Genomic DNA, 18,918 nt, shown 5'->3' on the forward strand with positions numbered 1-18,918 from the left:
CAGCATATCTTGTCCGTCCTGTTGGGAGAAGGAGGTTAGACAGTGGGTTTTTTGGAAATCAGCATTTGTTACTTGTGCTTCTGGAGCAACACATTAACCTGGCAGTGGCAGATGGTGCTGGAAGCAGCATTCTTTCCTGTGGGGTTTAGTAAACCTTGCTTATCATAGTCTTTTGGATCCAAAAGGCATGTGCAGAAAACTCTTTACTCTTAATATTAGGGTAAAGGCTAACTGGTAAAAGAACTTAATATATTGAGCTTTCAATACCTTCTGCTCTATATTAAACAGAAGTTCATGTAGCCTCCTAAAAAGAGGACTGGAAGGACATAACCTGACTGAAACTCCATCCTGATTTTGGCTAGGATAGTGTCAATTTTCCTCTTGAAACTACATCAAGCTCTCAAGAAAGAGCAGTGGTGCTCAGATTACTGTAGACAGTTCAGAGTCAAAGAAAAAATCAGTTGTGAATCTGAATCTGACCCAGGGACATGCAGAAACATGACAGTCAAGGTGTATTTGATAATACTTGGGAAAACTTGGGAGAGGGCAATGGTGTGGGCTGTAAGCAGCTTGAGAGTCTGTCAAGAAGGGTTCTGTACCACTGTTGCTCCACCCTCGAAGGTATCGCGTTAGAAGTGTGGCCTCTTGAGTTTTGTATCTGAACCTGTCCTGTTTTGATATGCATAAATATATATGGATGGCCTGGCAAATCTCCAACTCCGATAGCTGCCAGTTTGCTTTCCAAATGCATTCTTCTTTCTTACCCGTTTTTATTTCCTGTGGTTGTCTCTGGCATGAAATTCAGTTGTTGTTGCTCCTGTCAACAGCATTACTTGGAAATAAATAGAACCATAGCCTGTGTATACCTTAATAGAGAGTGAAGGACCTCTGAGGCTCAGTTTACATTTGTAAAAATGTTTCCAGATGCAGACATGGTTAGTATAAATGTCTGTTAAACCTCTTGCATGGAGTGGATGACATAAAAATGAACAGATGAATATTTTTTGTATTTGGAGCTCTTCCATTTGTATTATCAAACCTAATATTTTGGTCTTCTAGAATAGTAACAGAGGAAGGGAATGGGACAACAGCAAGGTCTTTGCCCAGATAAATCTGTTGTCTTGGTTAACACGTCTTGAAACACTCATGATCATTTGCCTATCTTGGGCTTCTGGAGTTTGACAAGATTCCTGTAGGCTGGAGGAGCACTTCTGTTCCTCATCTCTTTCAAAGGGAGAAAATACTGAGATACACCTTTTTTCTCCCTTTGTTACTTACATTCCCTGATTTGTTTTAAGATTCTACTGAACTTTAAAAGCTAAAATGCAGAGCTGAGTTCATGTAACCACAAGTGGTGCCACTGTACGTCACTCTAGGAAGGCAATGGGTTATTTTGGGTGGCTGCTGTGGGAAAGAACCCTAGCAGGTGGCCTCCTGTCTTCTTTTCCTGTCCCATTACCACCCTTTCCTGATAGTTTCAAGAACTGTGTGGTAAATGTGGCTGCCTGGTCACTCACTGGTTTTGATCTGAGGCTGTTTCTTTGAGTGAAGTATGGAGGATTTGGTTGGATAGGTAGAATTCCATGTTTGAATGGTATTGACCAAAGCTTGTACTCTGTGGGAGTGCTAGACTTATGTAGCTTTTTTTTTTTTTACCTAGTTTTCTTTCTGTCTGAAGAAAAAGCCATTTGTAAGACTTTTGGCAAGAGTTTCAGGAGTAGAGTAAGCCAAAGCACTGGTAGCCACAGATCATAACAAGTTGCATTTAAAGCGCTTACAGTGCCCATTGCTGCAACAGACTTAGGAGTATTCACATTAATCATTTAATTGTAAAGTAGAAGTTTGAGAGTCATCATATGTCCTTTCATTTGTGGCACCCTTCTGTATTTGAAATGGAGAAGCCCATTTCCACAGTCTCTTTCACAACTCTGTTGTTCATGGGTGCTCTGCAGAGAATCTGCTCTGCACTGGAGTAGTTTTTAATTGAAGTACTCTGAAGTCTGTTCTTTTTCTTTTTTTATTCCCCAACATTTTTCTGCTGTCACTTTCACCATTTGTTCCAAATCTATAGAAACTTGCTTTTTATTTGAGCTGTGGAGTTCTTTTTTAATGTAAGGAAAGAAAAGAGAGGGAAGCTTCAATTGCTGTCATTGCAGCAACATATTTCACAATCTGAGCCTGGGTATTTCATTGAAAGGTGCATTCGGTACTGTTCTGTGCAACAAGGATGAAGGATAGGTATTGGAATCATCAACTCAGAAATTTTGAATCAATTTGTTTCTAGAGAGTGACCATTTTATGTTAGTAAAAAGTACTGCTGAAGTTCCAAGTAGTGTTTGCCGCAAATCCAAGGTACTTCTTGCAGTTGTCATCAGGTGTAAGAGGATTATTTGTTTTGTAATAATAACAGATACCAGAGAGCTAAACTTTTTGTAAAATTAGGAACAGTAAACTTTCTGCTGCTGCTTTGAGGTACATCAGGTAGAACAATATAATGAGAGAGGCTGTTTTTTCCTACTAATTACTTAATTTGTCATAACCTACTATGCCATTAAAGGTGTTAATTCTGATGTTATGATGGGCTTCTGCTTACTGTCAACCTGAAACCTGGCCACACACTTAATTCTTTAAAGTCACTGAACTGGTGTAGGATAACCTGGGGCAAATTTAATAAGAGGTTTTGTTCTCTTGAATCATTTGTTGTGTCATACCAACAAAAGTATACTTAAGTTCTCAGCTAGAATTGGTGTCATACACATTCCAGCATGCTTTTCAATCTTACCGTGGCCTCTTGTTTTAATAAGGGAATTTGCATAAACAGAAACATAAAACTAAATACAGGAATTTGCTATTATATTTATTTGCATTGTTAGCTTCTGATTGGTTTATGATTAGATTATTTCATTACATTTGTGGCAACTGAACATCATTTTTCCCAGCCTTTATAAAATCCGCTATTTGGAAAAAATTATCCTGGTATCTAACAAGTCCAAGGGGCAGTGTTTTCACAGTTCTTGTTCATGTTACAACTTCCTTGTTGTAAAGACTGTAATTTTTAGCATGGATGAGAATGTCCAGTGCCTGGGTGTGTTCTGTGCTATATGGCCCCGCTGGAGGATGGCACAGAGGCGTGTGGGTGGAGAAGAGAGTAATGCTGCAGCTGTTATTAGTAGCCAGTTTTATGGCTTGAGGATATTGATTTTCAGATTATGCTACGTCTGCTCATGTGATGATTCAGGCACTCAGTAGCTGTTTGTTCTGTCCAGACTTGACTAAGTTGAAAAGATGTAAGTGGTCAGTCCTTCAAGTGGAGACAAGCTCCTCAGTTCTGAGGTCACTGTAAGGAGACAACAAATAAATGCACAGAAAGGCCTTTTGCCTTTCCCATGTAGGCTATTTAACCAAGGTAATTTAAAAGTAAAGGGTTTTCCAAATACATCTGGCACTACTTTTGTGTGGTGATTATTTGTACTGGACAATGAGCTGGGCTGAAAAAACATTAGCTGTATAATGAGGCATCATCAGGTCTTGTTGTGCTGACTTAGGCAAGAACTGAAGAATATAAAGAGGTAACTGCAAGGTGTCAACTTGGTTTAGGTAAACAGAAGGTAATGATCAGAGCTGGGATATAAGGGTGATCTTACCACAGTTAGAATCTTGACTTCCAGTAATAGTATTGTTTTCTTGATTTGAACCTTCAGCCAGTGATTAAAGCCATTCAGTTTGCTTCCTGAGGAGGAAAAGCAAATTAAGATCCTGTTTCATTTGTTTGTATTTAATCAATATGATTTATTTAAAGGATGTATGAAATACCAAGTTTTTCTGAGCCCAGCTGATTTGAACACTGAGAAAATGGTTTCCTTACTTAGTAGTGTAGTTAGGTTTTTTTAACATAGGTTAGATTTTGAAAAGTCTAGTCTTTAACTGTTTTCACTCTGGCAGCTTTTCTTGATGTGAACCCTCTTGCTGTAACCCTTGCCTGCACCTGATTCCAGAGGCACAGTTCATTGCTAGTTGAATGCTCGAGGGCTGATCAGGCCATTTCACCATGCTGTTAATTAGGGCTTGTATGTGGAGTGAGATGAATGCAAACTCTCACTTGGAGTTTCAGGCGAGTTCCACATCTTGCATAAATTAAAAACAGTGTTTGCTCACTTCCAGTCTGATTGCAGTTTTCTGGTTCCCTTATTTCATAAACTTTAAGGCACTTCAGAGATTTTCATGGGTACCAGAAAACCCTTGATGAGTTACCTCTAACTATTATATAGTTGCACTACAATAGCTGTGTTTTATCAGTTTGCTATGAGAAATTACTTTCTCTCTTCTTGCAACCCAGTGACAGTTTTCTGCATTTTTCCATTTACCTCAAAGTGACTCTTGTGTAATGCTCTGAAAAGTTTGTGGTTTCAAATCATACAGTAACTTAAAACTTTCTGTGAAAAATGTGAGTGAGACAGCGAGTGTCTTTTCGCTGCTGGCCACCCTCCAGTCCCTCATGCAATAAGTAATAAATAAATTTGGCTGAGTTCTGCTGTCCCCAGAAAGACTTGGTATAGCATGGCTTGGGATATTTGTTGGAAAATTGCTGCATATGTCATGTCATTTCTGTAGCTCTGTTTTTTGGGAAAAACATCTGAGAAGCTTTAAGATGCCCTGGTGTCTTTGGTTATTATATTGGAAGCTTGCAATCTGCAAATTGTAAAAGAAGAGGAAATGGCTGTCTCTTCCTGGGCAGGTTCATTGATATCTGCCACCAGTTACTTGCTCTTTAAAACCCTTCTTTGAGCTGGGAGGATCTAGATTAATTGAGAGCAGAATTTTCTGTATGGCTGGAATATTTCAAAATACGTCCATTTCTCCCCCCCACCCCTTAAGAGCAGCAGGTTTTGCAGAACTTTGTAGTGGTTGAGGTTCCTGTGGTTGAGGTTCCTCCCTCTTAAGTAACAATGACAATTTTATGTAGTCTTTATCAAGATTTGATTTTGAGCACTTCAACAGTTATCAGTGAATATACTTAAAATTTCTCTAGTAAATTCCCTCAAGTCTTACGTGAAGCAACCAGGACTTGAATCTGTCCACTTCAAAAGCAGAAAAATAGGTGGATTGCATCCACCTATTTACCTATCTATGGTAATAGATGATTCTTATCTTTATTTCTTTTTAGCCATCAGACTCTGCTCATGTTTTATTTTCTTCTTGAAACCGCATTACAGATTTTTTCCAATGATTTGTTTAAAGCCTTGCTTTTGCTTTGCAAGTGCAGTGATTCTTTGTCCACTTTCCCCATTATTTATATTATTCTGGTCTACACAGTGCAGACCCTATTTCTGTTATATAAAGAAGAAAATTTGATCCCTAACAGAGTCCTGCAGTGTGCACCTCTGCAGAACCAGCTGTACAGCTGAATGGGAGCTGTGGGAATGCTGTGTTCCTGTATGGTGACTTGTTGATTATTGGTTTTGGCCAGCTTGTTCTAGACTGATCAGTTTAAATCAGGATTCTCAGAGTGAACAGGTCAGGCTGCAGAGCAGGTTTCAGCTTTCTACCACTGTGAAAGAGAGAGTTCTCTCTCTGGAGGAAACAGACCTGCAATTTCACAAGTCATTTGTTCTGCACAGACCATTATCCTAATGGGATTTCTCACGCATTTGGTTTGGATATACTGTTTTTTGGTGTCAGTCACACAATCTGAAATGTATCCTTTACTTTAGGGCCAAAAACCTTGGCTTTCTTTTCTGGGCATGGTCTCCCCTGGAGCCTGACTGGGTTTTGTCTGACTGCTTTAGTCCTGTGTTTGTTATTTTTGAAGTCTGTATGATGTGTTAGCTGTACTTTTTGTGCCACCTTAACAGCTGAGGCAAGTGAAGTACTTTATGAATGAGTCTTTTTGGCATCACGGGGAGTTTCACATCTGGAAAGACAAGCAGCAGGATCAAATTAGTAATGCATACCATTGCTAGTGACTCAAAAGGAAACTGTAGTAATGGTATTGTAGTTTTTGGTACTGCCTCTGGGTAATTTCTGCTGTCTAGTCCGTTGATTCTGTAAAGACAGCTCAGGTTATGGCTTGGATGCAGTACTTAAACTGTGACAGTGCGTGCTTTCAGACTGCTCTCTTAGGGAGAAAAACTTTTATTTGATTTGCTTTCCCCAAACAAGTCCAAAGCCCACTAAAATTTAAGCAGCTGTCACCCTGTCCCTGCCTAAATAGTGTCTCTGTAGTCTGTGACACATGGCTACAAAAATTTTGTACCAAGGATGTTTAACGTTCTCTTGTACAATAAAGCTTACAAAAAAGAGTGGGGAGGTTGCAGGTATTTAGCATGTTCTAAACATATTCTTCAAAAGAACAAAACTCTACACTTGCTGTGCATTAGAGACCACAACATGCCTAACAAGTTTGTTTCAAAAAAAAAATTCACAGCAATTTTGAAGGTAACCTGGGTGACTCGTACTGGTTATGCTTTTCTTGTTGGGCCGACCAGACTTGCCCAGCAGGTCTTCCGGCGTAGCAAACCACAGTTCTGTAAGGATTCATCCTGGTTCAACTGGTGCTTGCTGCCCCATCATGCCATCTTCTGATAGCCCTGATTGTGCTGGCTTATTCCTTCCAGTTGTTTGTTTTTGTTTTTGTTTTTTTTACCAACACAGATTGTCCCATGACTCTCTTCTGCTTCTCGAGTGTAAGAGCAACTTAGGTAACTATTTTAGGTATTTATCTTGGATAAAGATAAAGGAGATAATTAGGGCCTTCCTACTTTACCTGTTGGGGTTTTTTGTTTACTTGTTATTACTCTAAGTTTGTGTTTGAGTAGGTGTCACTAGCTGTATCTGAGTATTAATTAGTAATTTGAATATCTTGGTGTTTGAGTAACTTAAAGTAGCTCAGTTTCACTTTCACTGCTTATGTGTGTTATGTTTGTCATGCAGAAACAGAAGTCTCAGTAGAGGAGTTCACTGTTCCATAATATAACTAAAGATAAAAATATGTAAATGAAAAGATAAAAATATGTAAATGAAGATCTTCAGATGAAGATACCAAGATTTCCTAGTTGTGAACACGATGGCTTATTCTGGCTAAATGTATTGTTGCCTCAAGCTTCTGGGGTTGGTCCTACTTTTTTACCTGAGTTTGATGATTCTTTCATATTAAGATTTGAACTATCTTTCAGATTTATGTCTTTACTGCAGTTCTGCAGCAGTAAGACAGAAAAACATTGCCAGTTTTTATTTGAGCATATGCTTTGTGATTGTAAAGGCTGTTCCTTCTCCTGCTGCAGGATGAAGTTGTAGGTTTTGTTGTAGCTGTACATATCCACTAAGAGTTCTGTTAACACTGTTTTTCCTCCTGGTATCAGGCTGTCAGAATTGTTTAGGTTGGAAAGTACTTCTGAGGATCATATAGCTCAAAGCAAGGTCAGTTAGAACAAGTTGCACAGGTTCATGTCCTATCAGGGTTTGAACAACTCCAAGGATGGACATTTCACAACCTCATTGTGCAACCTAGAAACATAGTGTAGTAAAAATGTTTTGGTTGTTGGGGGGGTTTTCTTGTCCTGTGTTGAAGTGGGATATCCTTTTTTTTTTTAATTTGTCCCTATTACCTCTCAAGCTGTCACTGGACCCTGCAGGGAAGAGGCTGGCTAAGTCATCTTTACACCTCTTTCTGTGCCCCTGCCAGGTACTGACACATGGGTATGGTTTTCCTTCTGAAGCCTTTTGTTCTTCAGGCTGAACAGTCCAGGCTCCCTCAGCCTCTCCTCCTGTGAAAGATGTTCTGGTCCCCTGATCATCTCAGTGGCCCTTTGTTGTGGTTTAACCCCAGCCAACCCCCAAGCCCCACACAGCTGCTGGGTCGCCCTCCCCTGAGCAGGATCTGGCAGAGAATTGAAAGTAAAAGTGAAAAAACCCATGGGTTGAAGGAAAGGCAGTTTAAGAGGGAAAGCAAAAGCTGGGCACACGAGCAAAGCAAAGCAAGGAAGTCTTTCTCCACTTCCACATGACAGGCAGGTGTTCAGCCATCCCTGGGAAAACAGGGCTCCATCACACAAGTGTTTGCTTGGGGAGACAAACACCATCACTCCAAACATCCTGCTTCTTCCCTCTTCCCCCCACTTTATACACACAGCATGAAGTCGTATGGTATTTTCTGACTTGAATCCAGGAGGGAACAAGTTCTCCTCTTCATGCAGCAGATGGGTATTTTTTTATAAAATAACAGTAGTTTTTAAAGGGAAAATAAAGACAAAAGCACCGTAGCACTTGTATTCCTGCCTGTTGGTGTTTGCTGAGTCAGACCTTGTTTGTCAGCTCTGTTCCTGCTTGCTTAGTGGCACAGCAGTAGTGATGGGCCAGATGAGTATGGGTAAAGTATTGTAGCAACCTGCTGGGTTTAAGTTATTAAAAATACAGAGCCTCAGCCAACTGTTATTTGCTTGAAAGGGTGATAAGGGTAACAATAATAGGAGGCTTTGTATTTGTAGCACGTTTTCCTTACCCAGCAGCACTGGTATGTTTTTTTAACTAGAGAAAAACAACACTCTTTCCTCCTCTCGTGCTCCTCTGTAGTACTTAACCTTTTGCAAAAAAGCATGGTGGAAATGTGGTGGTGGTGTATTCCAGAATTGCTGCTTTCAAAGTAACTTTTCTTTTTAATTCTAGAAAAGCCAGGCTGTTTTTCATAAAGCAGTCTTACAGATAGGGTTTTTCTTTTCAATCAGGATATGTTTTGCATTGTAACCATAGTTAAATTACTGTAGTTTCAATATAGAGTACACTAGAGAAAAGGACTTCTAAGATACCAACTTAGGGTAGTCCAACATCAAATCTGCCTCTTGTTAAAAGTAGACATCAGTGTTATGGGTGAAACCCTGAAATTTTGACTCTTGCATTTTAAAACAATGGGAAAGTATTATGCAAATTCCGTATTTAAAGTCATGTGCTTAATTGGTGAGAATCCTTTTTCACTTGTAAAAATTATTCTTATGGATAAAGAGACCAAAATACAGGACCCACAGCCTGTCTGACAACAAGTCTAGTTAAACTGCTGACTTCTGTGATGAGAGATAGTCTGAGGTGTTTCCATCATAGTCTCTGCCCTTGGCCTTGAATCACAGAGTGCAGAGTGGTAAAAAAAATTGTATGTCTTGGTTGTCACTTAGAATTTTCAAATTCATACTCTCTCTTTAAGGAGAACTAAAACATCTCTGGATCAAAATTCCATGGGACATTTTTTTCATACAAAAGGTCTTGTGGTCAGTAATTGTCAAATGAGGTTTCTTTCCATTGTGCATTCTATTTAGCATCTCTTAGATATTTGTTTTATGAAAATATGATTCTTTGCCTCTGTCACTTACGGCGTTAAAACTTTTTGATCATCCCCAGTGGCGTTTGACCAGGAAAAGGCAAAAGTTCATCTTTAGCTTACATCCTTTTTTTTTCCTATGGTAATCTTAAAGACTGTCCTGTAAATTTCATCTTTATTTCATGTTGGAAATAGACATTTTTGAACATAGGTTGGCATTATTTCTTTCCACACTGTAACTGGGAATGACCAGAATGGTACAGGATGGCAGCTTTGCACATAAACTGAAGTGGTGGCAGTTAATCCGAAGGGTATTTACTCTTGGCTCAGGTTCACCTGCCTTTTTAGGAGCTTGGTGATAGTGTGCTTCTAAACAGGTAATTTCTTATGTGCATACTTCTAAACTTGTCACGACAATTTTCAACTTTTAGGCCTGATCATTTGATTGCAGTGTCCCTTAATAACCTTTACTTGTGCTGATTTTTAATTTTGAAATAGTCTTTAATGGTGAGAAAAACTTGCCAGACTACCCGACTGTTTTGCTTCTCCTTCTAGACTTCAAACAGACTTTTTTTTTTTCTCCTGGCCATTATAACATCTGCAGTATGTACGGTTTTAGAGCATCAGGATATTAGTTCATGAATGCATTGATGTTCTTCTGGGTGGTTAATGTATTTTATCTGTCACTGGGGAGGAATGTGCTGTTCAGCCTGCTCCTTCTTCAAGTGCTCTGACTCATGAGCGTGAGCTACTTCAAAAGGATTTCAGCACTCCATCTCCTTCTTCAGTCTTGCAGTTGCTTTTCTAAGAATAGAAGCAGCAAAACAGAGAGCGGAGTTCCTTTTCAGCTGCTACAGTTCATCACCACTGTAGTCATGAAAGCTGACATCAGTGGTAATCTTCACATCTCACAGTTCCCATTTACCTGTGTGGCTACAAACATTATAGCTTGTACTACTCCTTGGGAGCAGGAACCACCATCTACAGCTGGGCTTCCAATTTGGATGATCCAAACTAATAGCTGTGGGGCTTGGGTGTCTCTACATTTCAAGCAGTGTTGTGGGAGCAGCATAAAATCACTGAGACCTCCAGAAAATGTGGGGAGTATGTCCTATGCAAGATGTGTCCTTGTAACGCTTAAGATACATTGGAACTCTTCCTTAAATATCTGCTGTGCTCATAGCTTGTGTATTCTGACAGTATTTGTTGATTTTAAGTTTTCTCATCATATCAACTGCTTGCCTAATACAACTGTGAAATGCTGAAGTTCTTGCCAGTACTGAGGTCAGTGAAAGAAGTTTGCTTCCTTGAAGGTGAGCTAAGGTTTTGCTGATTATTGATTCTCATTCACATATGGGTAAATGGAGCCCTCTCTTCAGCCACGAGCGTCATCTCTTGTGCCAGTGAATTATAGAACTCAAGTAAACTGTACCCATGAGGTCTTGAACGTGCACTCCAGGAAAATTATGTCAGTCTTCAAAAGCAGTCATTGCTGGAGCCTATACAATAGGAACTGCTGTGCTTTAGGAAAAACATGGTTCTTGGGTTGGTTAGAAAGGTGACAGAGCCAGGGCATCTCTGTTGTAATTGTCTCCTGTTTTTAACTCTTCTCACTGTTGGTTAAATGAAGTAAGAGGGTGAGTTGACTTACGGGATAAATACTACTAAAATGCTCTTGTCCACAAAGCAGATCTGGCTTTAAATTGCAGAAGGAAGGAATGGAAGCTAAGAAGAACTGAGAGCAAAAGAAGAAATTTGTGTTGTTTGGTACAATGAAGTGTAGAGATGTGCAAAACAGTTGATCACAAAAAACAGGATGGTAACTGGGACATCTTAAACCCAGCCCTGGTCTATTAACGTATGTTGTAGGAATAGCCTCTCTTTATTTGGAACCTTCCCTTCCCCAGGTGCTGCTCCTACTCCGAATTTTCTATTTCAAGTGTTTTTCTTCATAGAAATAAACTGACTGTGCTGGCAGTTTTCCCCTTTATCATAATAAAATTCTGAATCAAGTTATCTGTAAAGGATGCTCTTTTTGTTGGCAAAATCTGGTTTGAAATTACATGTTTACAACCTAAAGATACGGATATTGTGATAGCCTTGAAATCAACAACACTTCCTTTAGGGAATGGTGCATTCTTTAATAGGAGAAGGACAGTATGTTAAGTGAAGGCATGTTTAATGATATTGTATGTATGTTGTTTCCCTCCTTTTCTGTGCTGTGTTTTTATTCATCATCTGTACCTCTTGTTAGCTATTAAAAACAAGATATGAAGTCTTCCTTGGCAGTAGGAATTTTGGAAGGAATGGGTGGGATAGGAGGAGCTATTTTTCTCTTTCCAGTAGTACATGTCTGATTTTATGTAGGTGTTTTTGAATATCTTCTGACCCTAAAATACATACTTAATAAGTGTAAAAGACTAACTGTATGATAATTAGCTTAGTCTATTGTTTGTTTTTGTTTTTTTCACTGTACACAACCAATTCCCAGAGATAAATACCTTAACCTTTTAATGAAAGGTTAAAAACATCTAAGTAGTGTTTAACCTCTGGCATGATTTTGGCATTTCGTAATGTCAGCTATCAAAGAATCTCATCTATTGAGGAGAGACAAATGAATTGAACAACTTCTACATGGTTACTCCAGTTGAAGCATGCTTTGACGAGTCACTTATGAATAACAGTAAAGCAGGGTTGCAACTTGCCAGACATGAATGCTTGAGTAAGAGGGGAAATGTTTAAAACATAGAGACCTGGTTGTCAGGCATTAGTCACTGCTGAATACCTAACAATAACATTCTTTCTGCTAGATAGCAGGGTGACTTTTGAGGAAGGCTGTTCCTCAGTAATGCTCTTTATTTGTTGCTAAAGGTTTCCAGGCAGTCAATGAAGGTGATTCTGTTCAGTTCTAAGAGTTGCCAGTCTGCAGCTTCTTGAAACAAGTTTTCATGAGGTCTTGTGACATGGATGCAAGTGATCAGAAGGGAAAATAAACTAAGGTTGGGTCTGAAAAGGAAGGGCCCTGTACCTGGGGAGGAGTAACCCTGTGTACCAGCAGCACAGTCTGGGAGCTGACCTGCTGGAAAGCAGCTCTGATGAGAATGACCTGGAGGTCCTGACGGACGACAATTGTCCTTGAGCCAGCAGTGCCTTGTACCAATAAGGCCAGCAGTGTCCAGGGGTGCATTAGGGAAAGCATTACCAGGGGTTGAGGGTGATGATTCTGCCCCTCAGTTGTGCTCACATCTGGAGTGCTGTGTACAGTTCTGGGCTCCTCAGTACAAGAGAGATGTGGAGCTACTGGAGCTGGTCCAGTGGAGGTCTACAAAGATGATGCAGGGACTTGGAGCATCTCTCTGAGGAGGGAAAATGAGAGAGGTGGCTGAGAGGGGACTTCATCAATCTACTTAGGTGTCTGAAGGGAGATGATGGAGGATGGACCAGGCTCTGCTCAGTGCTGCTGACCAATAGGACAAGAGGCAGTGGGCAGAAAATGATGGACAGGAATTTCCACTCAAATATGAGGAAGAATTTCATTACTTTGCAGTGACCAAGCACTGGAACAGATTGACCAGGGAAGTTGTGGAGTCTCCCTCACTGGAGATACTCAAGAACTGTGTGGATGCAATCCTGTGCTGTGTGCTCTGGGATGGCCCTGCTTGAGCAGGGAGGTTGGGCTGCATGAGCCACTGTGGTGCCTTCCAACCTCACCCATTTTGTGATTCTGTGGAAAGTTCCAGAGTGGAAGTTCTTAACTTCTCCCAATTTCAAGAGAAAGTTGTGAATATTGTGTGGACTCAAGTCTAGATAGCAAAAAAAGTGGATATTGAAATCAGTCACGTTTACATATACTCAACTTTTAGGTGATTTGTATTTCAGTAGATTTCAATTGTAATTAGAATGCTTAAGGTCAATTCCCTGACCTTGCTATAAAATATCAGTTTTAAAAAACTCTGTGCCTTTTTAAATAATAAATTAGGACTTAAGTTGCTATGAGTCCAAGGAGATCTATGCCAATTCATAGGGCACACACTGTGGTGAAACTACTGACTGTAACAAAGAAGAGATGCTGAAAATTTCAGAGCATTTTTAAAGCTTTAAAATACAGTATGCAAAATGTAGTTGTTCATATTAATGTCTGAGCAGTTGCACAGACCAGTAGACTACCATTCTTCCAGGTATATTCAGAACTATGAAATAAATAAAGTAAATCTAATGAATTTTTAGTTAGCTTAATAGTCCTTTGCTCAGCCTAGTAACATACTGTAATTGAAATGCTTGAGTATTTATTCATAGCATTACTTGCATGCAGACAGTTACATTAAGGACATGATTGCAAAGTAGCCAAGTGTTCTGAGAACTCTCAACAGCTAGTAATAGTTCAGTAAAATGATGGAAAATTTTTTATTACTTTTGTTCTTTTCTTGAAGCTCTATAAGGACTAGCTCATAAAAAGCTAAGTCTGCAGCTCATTAGATGAAACGTTTTCTTGATGTTCTACATCTTGGACTCTTTTTTATGAGAGAAGGATAAATATTTCTGTCTTGGGGCTCATGTAATTACAAGTAAACTTCTCTTCACCCTTTCCTGGTGAAGCCTTTTGCTCATAACCTGAAGTCACAAGTGAAGTCTCTCTTACAGCTAACATTAAAATAATTTCTCTGTCTTTCCTCCCTTTATGTTATTTTACTATGTTAAACTGCATTTGCAGAAATCTGACTATTTTCAGGCTGTAGACAGAATTGCTGTCTTTAGAAAATGTGCTCTGGCAATAGAAAGGAGCTGTGGAGGAAAGTTTGCTGGATCTCAGGTCCCCGAGTGACAAATACTTGTCTTTGGGCTGTTTTTTGTCTTACAGTGGAGCAAAGCAGTGTTGTTGGTTCTGCTGCCATGCAGCTGAGGTTTTGATTTCAGTGTTTCAACTGCAGTGGAGGAATGTAATAGTGCAGGTATTTCTTAAAGCAAAAGGTTGTCCTTTGTGTGGGGAGAGAACTGAAGAGAAGCATTTGTTCCCCCTACTGAATTTCAAGGGACACCGTGATCTTCAGATTCTAGAGACTTGAGGGTTTGGGTTTTTCTTCTTAAAAAAACTGCAGTGAGGGCAGTGTTTTTTCTGCACACTTTTGTGGTCTGCTGTTCTCTTTTCAATCCAGAAATGCTCTGTGAAGGACTTGCACAAAGTGATTCTTTTCTCCTTGATAATCAGGTCAATCAATTGACCATAAAGCGTTATTAAGCACAAGAGACAGCCTGATTGCCTCAGGAGGAATGACACACGGGGAAGAATAGAAGAAGCTTGAGCTGATACACTGGGATTAAATAACCCTCTACCTGTCAGCTGAGTTGCAGAAGTTGACCTGTTAGCCTGGCTGGTTGATAGGTAAAATGAGTGGAGTAAATCAGTTGAAGAATTAAATCCAACTTCATTTTTCTTTGCCTTGCATTTGGAGTAGGATCACAGAGCTAACCTTTTTCTTACTTCTCAGCTGAAGCGTTTTAGTGCATTGTGAGCTACTTGTTTGTTTTATATCCTCTTGTATTTGACAGCAGTAGGTAAAATCAGTAACAAGATAAGGGTTTTTTTTTTCCCCTGTATCTCTTTGACTGGGCCTATCTCAAAGTTTCAAAGTCATGTATGTTAAAAGTGTACCTTTTTAATAGCAAATTAAGCTTCTTAAGTGCTCTTTAGTTGTTTTCAATTGTATGCTGCTTCTCATGGCTTGTATCTTTCAGTCATGAACTTTATTTTAATCCATTGTAAAGTTAGATCTGTGAATCATTTTTGAGGAGCTTCATTTTAAACTGTTCTACAGTTTAAATTATTAGCATTAAATTGCTAAGTTCCAGGGAAATATCTGTAGTAAAGGAATGCATTTATTTTCTCTGATGATCTAGAAATAAAGTAGTTTTATTTGGAAACAATTAGAGCTACTTGTGAGAAATGTGATTTTGTAGATACTTGATATATTTAGTGCTTAGTTTTTATTACTTTTAGAAAACCACAGTTCAGTAAGACTACTGTATATTAGCTGCTTAATAAAAACACTGCAGTAAAAATTTCCAAGTCAGTATGTGGTTGATTCATTTCCATTTAAAACAATTCTCATTTCATCTTAGTGTCTTGCTCTGTGGGATGCTGCCATAGTGAGATATGTGAAATACTTGATAAGGAAGGTGTGCAGTCAACTATGATGCCATGGCCAAACATTTCCCAACTTTCGTGGAGGTAGAGAGGGCATTGCAGGGAATTTGCGTAGTGAGGAGGAGGGATAAAGGAGATTTTCCAAATTCATGATGAGGAAAAATAAGGAAATATCCGTGCTTAGCTTTCCTGGAGAAAGGAAAGTAGATTAAACATAATGGAATGAGTAGTCCTCTTCACCTTCATATCTCTAGTTTGATTTTATTTACTTGTGACCAAATACAGCATTTTATTTTTTTATTTTGTGTTGAAGTCTCAATTCAGTACTAATTTTGGAACTGTTAGGAAGTAATAAAGTGGCAATTTTCTAAAGTGTGATACCAATTGATTTCTTCAAGGACAGGGAAGCTATGCATGGGTTATTGCTTCTTGTCTTCAGTGCGTAGCCTATTACCTTTGCATCAGTTAAACCATCTATTAAAAGACAGATAGTGAAGTAGTTGGCCTGTGCCAAGAGTTTTTCACTGCCTGAAGCACTTCTAACAGTACAAAAGAGTCAGTAGTGCAGGTGAAATACTTCCTTTGTTGTCAGAACTGAAAACAACAGCCAGTAGGAACCACTTACGGTATGGAACAAACACAGAAAAGTTATATCCTACATGCACAGGCAATGCATCTTATTTTTCTTTTGGAACTTCGTAGAGCTCCTCTGCCTTTTTCCTTTACCCTGCACTGCAGTGCCCATCCCTCTCACTGAAGAAAGACAGACTCTACTCACCTGTCTCTTTGCCCCAGCAGCATTAGACATACTCTGGTCTTTAGTTTACAGCACATATTTCCTAGTTTCCCATCCTATCTTCTTTGGGAGGCAATCTTGCCTTTCTCCACTTAGTTACTTTATGATGATGGAACTATCAATTTTAAACCCTCTTCTTATCTCAGTATGGCTTTGGTAGTCAGTGTGTTGGATGATAAACAACTGTATCTTCCTTCTGAGATCATTCTTGCCGCTGGAGCATCTGGTCTTTGGTCTACAAAATATTAACTAATAGATTCTGTCATCTGAGCAGCATTTTCTGAACCCACGTCCTTGCCTATAGCTAACTTGTTTAGATTTGAATGAATGAGTTTGTTTAATGTAGCATTTTAAACCTAATGATCCAAATACAGATTTTTTTGTTTTGCTTTTACTGCAGTAGAATAATAACAGTGAGTGTAGAAATGAAAAAGACTTGCTAAGTTTAAAAAAAACAAACAAGCCTGGCCAACAAAACCCACTGTTGATAATATAATTTTCTTTTTAATCTAATGAGGTGAGATAGATGAATACGAAAGCTGGGTCAAAATGCTTATGTAATTTTCAGAGCCTAAATATAGAACGGTATAATTACACAAAAAGATCAATCTCTCTGCACATGTTCTGGTAGAGTATTTTTGTTTTGTACTTATTCTGTGCATGCAATTTCAAACTAAGCTGGATACCCCCTGCTTGGAAAAACAGTCTTGCTAATATTCCTGCCTGGTGCTATGTGCCAATTTAAATTGACATGTAGGGTGTAGGTTTCTTTATGATTATAGTCTGGGTGTGGGGTCGTTTTGGGTTTTTTTGTTGATAGAAAAATTTTCATGTGCTCGTTGTTAAATGTACCTTTTATTTTTTTTATTTTTAATAGTAGTGGAATGGGGTGATGATGTTAAAGCAGTGTCAGAAGATGAAGCCATGGTGCTGGTGAACCACCAAGCGACGGGTGACGTCTGCACGCTGATGATGTGCCTTCAGGATAAAGGCACGGTAGGCTACACCCGGGGCAGGGGGTGGCTGCTGTGTGTGCTGGGTTCCCTCGGGACTGATTGGCCCTAATGGCTCACTTTGGGCTGTCAACCCACCAGGTCATCTCAGTTGGGAGCTTTCTGTTTGGGTTTGGACCAGTGTGACACCAGTAGTTTAGAGCAGGTACAGACCCTGAGTGTTGTCCTTGGAGAAGGTCAGGTGTGAGCTGAGTCACTGTACATCCGCTCAGGGTTAACGCACGGGGAAGCAAATCTCCTCTCAGGAATCGTGCACTTGAGTTTTTCCTCTCACTTCATGCTCTTGTGCAACTCAAGCCAAATTTGCTCAGACCAACACAGCTCTAGCTTTTTGGTTATGACTTTATTCCAGCATGGAATTCTTCTCAAAGTTAGAGCAAGCCATGTATAGTATAGGATTTTGGTAGGAGTGAGGGCATGCCAAAGTTAAGCCATCAGCTAAGGTCAAAATTCCTTGAGCTCTTATTTCACAAGCCCATAAGCACTTGTTGAGAAGTGTAACTACTGTTAATTGTTTCATGCATTGCTGTTCAGAAAATTCATATTGAAGGAGTGGAAACAAGAGCATAGGATCTAAACAAGAGATAAAATTTATATTCAAATCAGGAAGAAGGACATGTGTGCATGATTAGGCTACAAAGGGTGGGAGGCATACCTGTCAAGCTGAAAAATTGCATCAGCTGTATGTGTCTTAGTGTTGTCTTCTTTCTTGAAGAGTCTTTGTGTTGTTTCCTTCATCATACCCTGAAGAAGTAAGAACTGCTTTTTGTTCCATCTGCACAACTGGCACTTTTTGTTTTTTGTAGTGCAAATTAATATAGTTACAGGTACACTTACCTTTATCAGTGATTTACCATTTTTTAAGAAAGTTTTCCAGATCTTGGTTGTGACAACAAAGCTGATTAAAAAACCCACAAACAATAAAAGAACCTTTTAAACAACCCAACCTCACAAAGTATGAAAATGCTACTCAAGATGGAGCACAGACTTTTCTTTCTTTCTTTCTACTCTAGCCTAGAGCAGGCTGTTTTAAAAGTACTTTTGATTGCATTTGTTTCTTTTGGAATTGAGGGAATTGGGTATAAATGGTATTCTACCCAAATGAGTAGAATGACAGAATAAACTTTTTTAATTCCCTTCATCAAAATTGTACATTGGTCAATCTTGTGGTAAAGATGACTGTGAGGGTGTAGTCCTGTGGATATGTATGGCATATGATCTTGATCACTAGTTTATAGATACAAATCTAAGTCATGTTTATCCTGTACCCCATAGCTTAAGCATTTCAGTCAAGATAGAGTAAGTTTCAGTGAATGTAGGTCATGCTAAAAATAGAGAAAAGGGTAGAGATCACAAATAATCTTCATGGAAATTATTAGGTTTGCTTGTTTTCAGAAAAGCAGAAAATTCCTAAAATCGTTATTTTTTCTCTTAATAATTGTAGTCATTGCTTTTGGAATGTACATGTCCAGAGCTTAGTATGGCTTTGATGTTTTTAGCTAATAAAGAATTAAAACAGTATGAGCTTCAATGCATGCTTAAAATGCAGCATAAGTAGTACAAGTGGCTGAAAATGAGAAAGATCAGGATAGTTTATCTTTGCTAGAACTTGCTGGATCAGGTGCTTTTAAATAGCATACTTTGTATTTCTAAAGAGTCTTTA

The 18,918-nt window shown here is 39.1% G+C and overlaps 1 protein-coding gene across 2 annotated transcripts in view; it reads left to right on the forward strand.

The window, feature by feature from the left end:
- Nucleotides 1-18,918, forward strand: part of LPGAT1 (lysophosphatidylglycerol acyltransferase 1) — a 59,460-nt gene that overhangs the window by 9,756 nt on the left and 30,786 nt on the right. For both annotated transcript variants that reach the window (XM_033055150.1, XM_033055151.2), the window contains one exon: nucleotides 17,120-17,238. In XM_033055150.1, the coding sequence (XP_032911041.1) occupies nucleotides 17,120-17,238 (119 nt within the window). The remainder of the gene's footprint in view (nucleotides 1-17,119; nucleotides 17,239-18,918) is intronic.

This window comes from Catharus ustulatus, chromosome 3 (assembly GCF_009819885.2).
Source record: "Catharus ustulatus isolate bCatUst1 chromosome 3, bCatUst1.pri.v2, whole genome shotgun sequence".
NCBI classification, from domain to species: Eukaryota; Metazoa; Chordata; class Aves; order Passeriformes; family Turdidae; genus Catharus; species Catharus ustulatus.